The sequence below is a fragment of the Heliconius melpomene genome, chromosome 21 (genome assembly GCF_056956725.1).
Source record: "Heliconius melpomene rosina isolate 202511_hmr_F chromosome 21, ASM5695672v1, whole genome shotgun sequence".
Lineage (NCBI taxonomy): Eukaryota > Metazoa > Arthropoda > Insecta > Lepidoptera > Nymphalidae > Heliconius > Heliconius melpomene.
In genome coordinates this window covers 13,921,323-13,931,176 of record NC_140409.1, presented here as the reverse complement: position 1 = coordinate 13,931,176, position 9,854 = coordinate 13,921,323, and the positions used below count along the sequence as shown (strand labels likewise).

Below are 9,854 nucleotides of genomic sequence, written 5' to 3'. Positions count from 1 at the left end.
TACATAGCCTTGTCCCTCTATTGGACCTCTGGGGGGGTCGTTCGTAACATTCTCCATTAACCTTGCAATAATGAGACATCGAGCCTCATTTCAACGAATTGAATAGCATGAGAAATAAAAACTAAAAACTTAAAAATAAAAAAGTAAAAAAAAAATTTTAAGTTAAACGGTTTTATATTGCAGATAAATGTACTAAAAGCTAAAAAATAATTTCATAGAAATTATGATTACTAAAATAAAATCGTGGGGACACTTGCTACTTACCACTAGGTGGGTGAAGTCTCACGCTATGTCTTTCAATTGTAGATATTGGACGTGCCCCACGATTAAATTTTAGTAATCATAATTTCTATGAAATTATTTTTTAGCTTTTAGTACATTTATCTGCAATATAAAACCGTTTAACTTAAAATTTTTTTTTTACTTTTTTATAATGATATAGAAGAGGCCAGTACGCAGGGGCACAAAGTGTAATGCAAAATCGACTAGTTGTGGGTTCGATCCCCACTCGAGGAAAGAAATATTTTTTTAAATTTATATTTTCATTTCTTCACTCTGGTGTCAGGGCAAAGCGCAGCGTTGAGTTCCGCTACTCAATACTCAGCGCCTTCAGAATTCGGCGGAAAGTGGGGAATGGAGTGTCTTAATACAAGGTTCCCTCGTCCTACCCTGCTTAGTGCGGGATACAGCGTTAAGCAGAAAAAATAAAAATTTAGATGAGAAACGACATCTAGTAGTTAGTACAGGAAAAGGATTCCATTTTGAGTAAAATACTTTGGTGGGTTACTTTAATTTACATTAACAAGGTGGTACTACATAATTGCCATTGAACTACAATATTTTGCGTGAAAAGCTTCCAAAATATAATATATATAGGGAAAAGGTGGTAATGTGGTTTGACTTTTCATACTGGACCTCAAAGACAGAATGTTTTTGACTAGTATTTTCACTATGCCGCTTTGGCAGACGAAACGCAGCGTTCAGTTCCACCACTCACGAAGACTGCCATAAAATTCGGGGGAAAGTAGAGAAGGGAGTGTCTTAACATTGAATTCCCCCTGACTTTGTGAGAAAAACGTTGAATTTTAATTTTATTTTCCAGTCTTTGTTGTTTTTCTACTTCGTACAGCATTCATGGTAATCTCAGCCGTTGGTCTGTGCCCGACTGAAATGTCTTAGTTGTAAATTATATGGAATCTTTTGATTAACTGGCTGGCTGGTTGGCCCATACTGATGGCTGTTCGTTCAATCTTCAGGGACACCAAATTCTGATATAGAATTTAAATCCCTAATCAACAAATCTCATTCGGTAGAGTTCGATGGACGCGTATAGACGATATGAGAGTATCGATTTAAAATTTTCAGGTATTGTAACTTTATTAATTAAAACCATATTTGCTATCAATTTACAGAAATATTTTATGGAATTGGATTTTGCAGTAATTATTGTTTCTAAAATTTAAAATTTGGTGGAAACCAGGGAACTCTTAATGGGAACGGAATGACTTAACACTTAACTCCCAGGTTCCCTCTGCTTACTCCGCAATATGTGCGGTACAGTGTGAAGCTCATTTTTTATATAGTAAAAGCGTAATTTATTATTATAAATGATCATGATCAATAATATTTTTAACTCCAGACTAAATAGGAAATAAACAAAAAAAAATGAAACACCATTCAAATATATAATTTTTTGTTTGCAATTATATATTTACTTAATAACTATAGCACAACATCGAAAGAAAGCCATAACGTATATATGTTATACATTTAACACTACTTTATTTCAAAATTCTTAACTTATTTACTTTGAAATTATAACATTATTATAATGAACCGGGCCATGTAATTATACTATAATTGATGTAATCATAATCATTTAATTCTTTAATATTATACATATATATTTATGTATTTATGTACAATATTTTTTGATTTTGTACTATATGGTAGGGATGAGATCATCGAATGCTGATAATTACAGGTTTGTATGTAAACCATAGTGCAAATGAAACATTAACTCGCATAATTTTTATACATATTTTTTATTCAATAGATCATGAAAGTTGTTGTAATAATTTCTTGTCAAAAGTCAATGTTTCTCTTGCTAAATGAATGTATTTGCAACAAAGTAATAAAAATACCTAAATCGGGTCACACCCGCCCATTAAATGCACCTTAGCTTAATTAGATATAATATTTAACAATAATAACATTGATAAACACTTAGTCAACTGAAAACAAGTAAAATGTGTCAAATAACTAAAAATGCCAAAACTTAACACTAAAATTCGTGTAGTGTTGGACACTACTATAATATAATGACATTTGTGAATACATAAATAAATCTTAAGTATATTTTTTGTTAATTTTTGTATTTTGTATTATTTTTTTTGATATTTTATTTCATGTTGATAACGGTTAAACATGAATTATAAGTAGTTATGATTATTCTATACCTTGCCTATATAATTTATATTAATCAAAATATTTGTGATCCCAAATATCTGCTAGAAAGGAAATTTACAGTTGAGATACCACATTATAGATTGTTTGTATAGTAGAGTGTCCAATTCGTAAAACGCAGTCAACGTGTTTACTACTTACGTAATAGCGGGTCTCTATTTATATATAAAATATTGTGCGAATAATTTATGAGGATATGTCTTTTGTGTATATTTATAAAAAAAGAAAGACAAAATATAAATTTAAAAAAATCACATCAAAATATCTAAATCTGATAAATATTCATACATAAATATGTCTTCTCTTATTTCATACAATTAATAATATTTTAAATACGATAATAATTTAAAACGTTAAAATTTACATCAAAATAGGTTATGTCCTCTAAATATGTATTATCTACACATAGGTTATTCATATAACTCGTTAACACACTCACTTCGGCTTGAGGTCGAGTCGGCCTCATACAGACTGACGCCGGTGCAGTTTATGTTCCTATAATGTATGTAATATGAGGCCGAAAAATACCTCAACCGTACCAGCTAAAAGTTCTCAAAAACAAGTCCCGCTGTGAAAGTATTAAGGTGATAACACAATTGACTTGAGTAGTTTCAGCCAAATGCTTCCTATTATATGAATAGACTATATAAATAACCTGTAATTCCAATTTAAAAGTTTTCCTCATCTCGAGATAGCGCAGGCCAAGGTTACATAGGCCGCTTGTCCTACCCTAAATACTTAAATTTGAATTTTCTACTATAGTTTTAGCGTAAATTAGCACTTTGACTATCAGAACCGTCGCCAATATACTGTTGTCGAAACGTGGTCATATCCAAGCCATTTATTTAATGCCAACCTGTTTTTTGACTTTTATAATTTAATTAATTAAATAAAACATTTAATTAACTATATTATGTATATTCATTTCTTTCCAAAGCTCAAAAAATACACCGAGATCGTATATAGTTAAATTAAAAATAATTAAAGTTATAAATTGGTAGTTGATTTCAATGTCGCCTCTCTATCAATAATCGCCAAAAGCGCACACTGTTATAATAAATTGATTAAATTAAATTCGTAACAGCGTATTTTTCTATTGTAATGCAAAGATTCTCCATCAGAACGGAAGTAGCTCGGTGTAAAAGCTTTTCTATCGAACAGATAAAACTTGACCAAAACACATCTGGTAGTCCAAATTCATATTTACTTATTAATTTTCGTTCTTGTCATTTTCAATTGAAATGTTCAAATGTTGTCCCGCAGTTTCATTTATAATCTTTGAATCGCACAATAGTTTGATGTTAACATTTTACCAATTAGTAGTAGTGACTGCGTGAGATCAAACGGATGAAGAAGCTGGGTGTTCCAAAGTGTCTGACGAAGAAAAATGGTGATAGCAGATTAGCAAGAAATCTGGGGTCGCCTGCTCGGCGAAGGGGTAGCGATTATTCCTTAGGCTGAGTTTTCGCTGTATCGCATTTAGGCGATGCTGGAGTGTTCTCGTCTTTGAACAGCGGGTTCTTCACTTCCATGTCACCGGTCTGTAAGAAAATAAATTATTAGCTAAGAACGTTACATATCATAAAGACATCGCATTATATACACTTTGGTATGATTACTTTTAATTAGATATCTACTAAATTTTGAAGAGGATTTTAAGTAATGGAGTTAAATCATTCGATGTGTATTGAATTAGTGTCCAATTAACTTGAGATCTTTCCTGAAAGAAATACCTGTATTGTTTTAGTATTTCTAAACGAGTTTTGGGCAAGTGAATATAATTCGATGTCTTGCGTTTACAGAGACATGCGTATCCACATTAAGAGCCCATTAGGAAAATACGTATGCAGCACTTCTTTTAGTACATTCGTAAGACTTTGAGAAAAAATCATTAATTAAAGAGTTTTTTGAAATTTTACCTAAATATATTGTATAGAATTTATAAGGAATCATGTCCATTATTTTCTCAAAATCTTTTTAGTCTACAAATTCCAATATATACATTAACTAGGGGGCAGAATCAACATGCCAGCAATCAACTTATTTTCTTTAATACCATCTATACGTTGGTTCACAGATAAATAACAACTATCGATGCTTAAAAATATAAATTTTGGGTAAAACAGAAATAATCATCATTTGCCAAAACAAGCACATAATAGAGCTACTGGGTTAAATCAAAATTCAAAATAAGGTACTACTAAGAAAAGATGGCCAGTATTATTGAAGTTGGGATAAAAAATGTCCGTTACAAGGTTCGAATCCCACGTCCAAGAAAATTCCATGGGGCGTTGGTTCAAATGCTGTTACTTTCAAAATTTTTAAACAGAATTTCTATATATTTATGGTCCTGTCCTTAGCATTATCAGAAATTATCAGAAATTGCAGACAACTGCAATATGATGGGCTGTTGCATTCAAATTATACACCAAAGGATTGCGATTAACAAATGGTTTCAGTTAATTAATTCAATCCATCCAATGATTACGTTATTTATGGAAATGTTTACAGTACCATGCAGAGACGCGACAGCTGCATCCAGTTAAGAAAGGTTAAAATATATCATGATCATTATCATAGTTTGATATGCACTAAACATCGCCATCAACGCAATAGTTGAAGGTTCGATTTCACCATGAGCTCATTTGGTTTTTTCCCCAGTTTAGTTTAAAAATCACCTATTACATGTACTGGCCCAAAACTCCTTGTTTTCAACGGCGTAACTCCTTGTTTTCACCACTTTTTATTCACAAAAATATTCATATATAAGTGATACACCCGTCTCATCTTACGTAACGTACGTCTACGTCGTCTACGTCGTAACGTCTCATCTGTAGCTCCAAGACGCGGATTGACCTATTACAGATACTTACTGACAACTCAAAAAATAACTTTTATAATCATTGTGACTAACCTATTTCAAGAGGCGGGAATTCAAATCCTGCTAAATTAAAATACATGTGTATAGATAATTAACCATAACGTAAAATTACAAATCGCTTGTTAAATATAAGATTAATCACCAACATAAATATGGAGAATGACTTCTCATCATGTTCCTTTTACCTGTAAAACAAATATAAATTCTAACTCACAGTAGCAAATCCAGGACACTCGTACACGGTGTAGTCACCTTCTTCATTCTCGTCGTCTGATTCCGGGTCCGATACAGAGCCATTGCGGTCGAGGCCGTTTCTATGAGAAAATATATACATATATTATTAATAATTTCTAAAGTGATCTTGTTAAATATAATATAAAATTCTATTATTATATTATAATAGTTGCTTCTTTTGAACTCGACGTATGAAAGTTCATTTGTCGCTCGGGACACTAAATATTAACCTAAAATAAATACCAGATCTTTTATAAATATGTACAATTGTACTTAATTATATTTACAAGCATTGTTTTGTCTTTTTTATTCTTCTGCCTTTATACTCCTCTCTGTTCAACTATGTCATAGGTAATGGTATACTTAGTGACATGTCACTACATTTTCTCTGCCACACAAGTAGAAATATTATAAAATTTATCAGAGAAAATCATTAAATTGAATTGAAAAATCGTTTCTATATGTTTTACTTTAAATTTTCAAAGCAAACTTCCATCAATACACAAGTTTAAAAGTCTTTCATACACAATCAAATTATTTTGGTGTAAAATAATGAATGGGACAAGTAACACAATTTTTATAGATCATTTGAAACATACACATTTAATACTAACGAACGACGTTGACACACTTTTTCCTAAACGACATTCAATTGAGATACAACTATAACAAGAAAACATGAGACTAAAATAACAAATCCACTTTGAATTCTAGTTGTACTACAATACATTACGTACCTTTCCATAGCAATGATCTGTTGCTTTTGATGTTGATAATGATACATGTGGGCCGATTGGGCTAACTTCCTGTCACCCGTAAGGTCGACAGTGGGCCCAGTCACGCCGTAAGCGGGGTAGTCCACGTCAGCGGCGGCCTTCGCCTTCCTTGAGAGCCTTAGAAATTCATCAATATTCCTAATTATGAAATACATGTCAACATTTTGAGATGTAAATGTGTTTTTTGTACATATTTTTCACTTTCATCGTCTCCTTCCAAGATGTGAAACGTACAAACAACAAAATACATCGCGGTTAAGTTAAGTTAGACAAGTTCTATTAGAGTTGTAGAGCTTAGTCTACGTTGATCATCTAATAATTCTTGAGAGATAGGCTTTAAAGCCGATATAAATTTAAAGATTGAAAAAATAAACTACTGTCTGTCGGTTTATTCTGTTCTGTTTTTATATGAATTACGAATTATAGACAAATCTATACATTCAAGCTACATAATATTTATATACAGCTAAAAGGAATATGCTATTTCAAAAAATGAAATGAAAATAAGGTATTAAAATTACTTCAAATATGAAGATCAGTATAAGCTAAAAGCTTGAAGTATTTATTGCCTTTATAATAATAATGGAAAGTGTTATTGTTATATTCAGAAATGTTTATGAAATAATGGGTTATTTTGTTGATTATATTGAGAACAAGACAACTTCGCAACGTGTATTTACAGCCAATAATAATTAGTTAGTATATAAAGAAGCAGTAGACAGAAACTAAAAGAAAAAAAAATGACAAAGTAAAATACCTGGTGTTTATAATGTCACCTGATTTTGTACTCCCGCCGTTAATAGCCAATTATCAAGCCTTCTAAGAAAAATAACACCCAAAAGATATTAAAACTAATTTATTAAGTAATTATATTTTATCTATTTTTTAGAGATAAAAGGAATTTAGTCAAGATGGCTTTCTTCCTATTGGTACCAAAAAAATAAATATAAATAAAAATGTAATTTGCTTTAAGGAAACGCTTTTGGGGTTCAGTTAAGATATTTTAAGATGTTCAACTATTTTAGGCTCAAAATCCAGATTAAGTATAATTTTTATTTGTATTTGTACTAATTTTATAAAATTGAAGGTTTCTTTGGTTGGACGCATTATTATCAGGAACTATTTTAAGCATCGTAAAATACTGATGCGGACTTTAGACATCCGCGAGTTAGAAGTCGATTTTTGAAGGCAAAGAGCCGTGGATACGACTCCCTTCATAAATATCTTATTATAATATAAAATTTACATGAACGAAGCCAATTGATTGAGTGTTCGTGATCGTCTCAAATGTCAATGAAAATTGGTCATATTCAATTCTAATAATGATCTATGTGACATTTGATGGTTATCGTAATTTCAACTGCACTATATTTTCTAAGTTATTTATTTCGTTGTACAGCAGCGACACTGCGGCGGTCAGTAAGATACTCTTACTCGAAACGGGCCGATTTTGGGTTCGATTCCCACTCAGATAAATTAATATTTTAATTACCTCGCTCTAGTTACAATACAAAGCGGCTTGGCTTAGACTTTTGCCACTCACCACGCAATGTGTCGAAAATTGAAAGGAAATTGGGCGAGGGAGTCGTGGGAGTAAGGGCAGGCAGAGTGAAATCTCGAGTTAAGACAATTTGTTATGCCTTGTCTTCTTACCAGAGCCACGAAATTCTAAACTACATCCGTCACGTTTCCAGTCAAACGCCACCCTACTTCGCCCCGACGCGACGGCCTCCCGTTTATATGTAAATTTATAATTATAATTTTAATTCTGGTGTCGAGGCAAAGCACGGCGTTGGGTTCTGCCACTCAACAGAATTCGGCAGGAAGTGAAGAACAGAGTGTCTTAACACTAGGTTCCCTCTACCTACCCTGTTGTGTGCGGAATATAGCGTGAAGCTGATTTTTTTTGATTTGATTGCAATTTAAAATTATTGATATAAAAATTTGATACAATACTTGTAATAGTTAACAACGTGTAGCACTTGTGTTCATACATGTTTAGTTAACTTTAACGTATTTAATGTATTAAATATAACTACCAATTTGACTACATTGGAAATTTCTGATAGTTCCACATGTATTTCCCAAGAGCTTATACAAATGTTTTCAGTAATTAAGCATTATAAAATGTAAAATTAATATGTCAAAGTTATGTGCAAAATTGAATTTTGTTGACCAATGGAGAGAATTAAGCCACATAGACGAAAAAAACGTAAAACAAAATTTTGAGTAAACCAAGGAAAATTTCAGCGAATTTAACAAGAATTACGTAAAAGTATAACATTTTAAGTATATAATATATACGAGTAAATATGGTGCTTAGGTAAGTTTCGTATATTAAAGAATAAAAAATTGGTGCTGCTGACGTTTATCATCTCCAGCCTTTACCTGTCAAAATATCTATCTACGTACAAACTTTTGTACTAACCTAGGGCAATTCGGGTTACCGCCTTTATCCTGTTTCAAATGACTTTAGAAAACATTCCGGTACTTACCTGTTTAGATAAAAAAAAACCTAGAAATCCTAGAAATAAAACTGTGTAAATTATAATTTTTTCAATTTCAAGTAGTAAATACTCACGTGTACCACCCAAACGCGAAACCTACTACCGCCATAGTAAGTGCCGCGCCTACTGCCGCCAAGAGAGCTACACCATATATCGATTCCGCTGGATCAGCTGTCGGTGCTTCTAACACGTGGTAAAGATGAGGCTTATCCGTGCTCTCCCCATCGTCATGCGTACTAAACGGAACAAACATGCTTGTTCTAAACAGATTGTTAATGTTAATTAAAAAATTGACATAAGAAAAATAGAAATTGTTAATTTTCAAATGAATTTAGTAAAATTTATATAGAGTTATTTAAACGTACAACCTTATAGAGTTTTTCGAGATAAAGATAAATGGTATAGTTTAGTAAGTTCGCTATAGTAGAGTTGATAGCTTTGCGAGTCGTAGCATACTTATGTAGGTATATAATCCACCTCGCTGTTATCCTCAAAGTGCCATAAATTGCATTTATATTAAATTTAGGTTCACATTGAAGCTTTAAGCTTAAACGAGACTCAAGAGCACATGTAATACAAATCCCTATTTAAATTTAAATATCACGTATACAACTATGATCGTTATAATTTAAACGAATATGATGTTTGTTTATAAAGTGTAAATCTTAAGTGTATTTCAGCTTTTAGTGGATGTTTTGTTTATATATTAGGGTAGATCAAGAATGAGATTTAGATCTACACAACCTTTTAAAGCTTTCAAAAAGAACTTTCCAAGAGTAGATTCAATATGTTGTGTGTTGGAATCTAGATCCAAATTTATTGAAACTAATTTACATTTTTTTTTTCTTTTATATGAGAATATTTCTTTAAAATAATTGAAAATGTTCAGGTTTACGAACCTACATATATACGTGAATATAAAATTGATTGAAACTTGAAGTATTCAATTAAGCTATTTACATACAAAATGTACACAATTATACTGAAAGT

At 31.7% G+C, this 9,854-nt stretch overlaps 1 protein-coding gene across 7 annotated transcripts in view; it reads right to left on the bottom strand.

Moving 5' to 3' along the window:
• Positions 1-1,676: 1,676 nt before the first annotated feature.
• Positions 1,677-9,854, bottom strand: part of LOC146527364 (uncharacterized) — a 44,781-nt gene continuing 36,603 nt past the window's right edge. For 2 of the 7 annotated variants that reach the window (XM_085206724.1, XM_085206726.1), the window contains 5 exons: positions 8,939-9,100; positions 6,319-6,474; positions 5,562-5,661; positions 4,981-4,998; positions 1,677-4,007 (listed from right to left, as the gene is read on the bottom strand). In XM_085206724.1, the coding sequence (XP_085062850.1) occupies positions 3,912-4,007; positions 4,981-4,998; positions 5,562-5,661; positions 6,319-6,474; positions 8,939-9,100 (532 nt within the window). In that variant the 3' untranslated portion in view covers positions 1,677-3,911. The remainder of the gene's footprint in view (positions 4,008-4,980; positions 4,999-5,561; positions 5,662-6,318; positions 6,475-8,938; positions 9,101-9,854) is intronic. The other 5 variants (XM_085206725.1, XM_085206728.1, XM_085206729.1 and 2 more) reach the window with 3 other exon arrangements.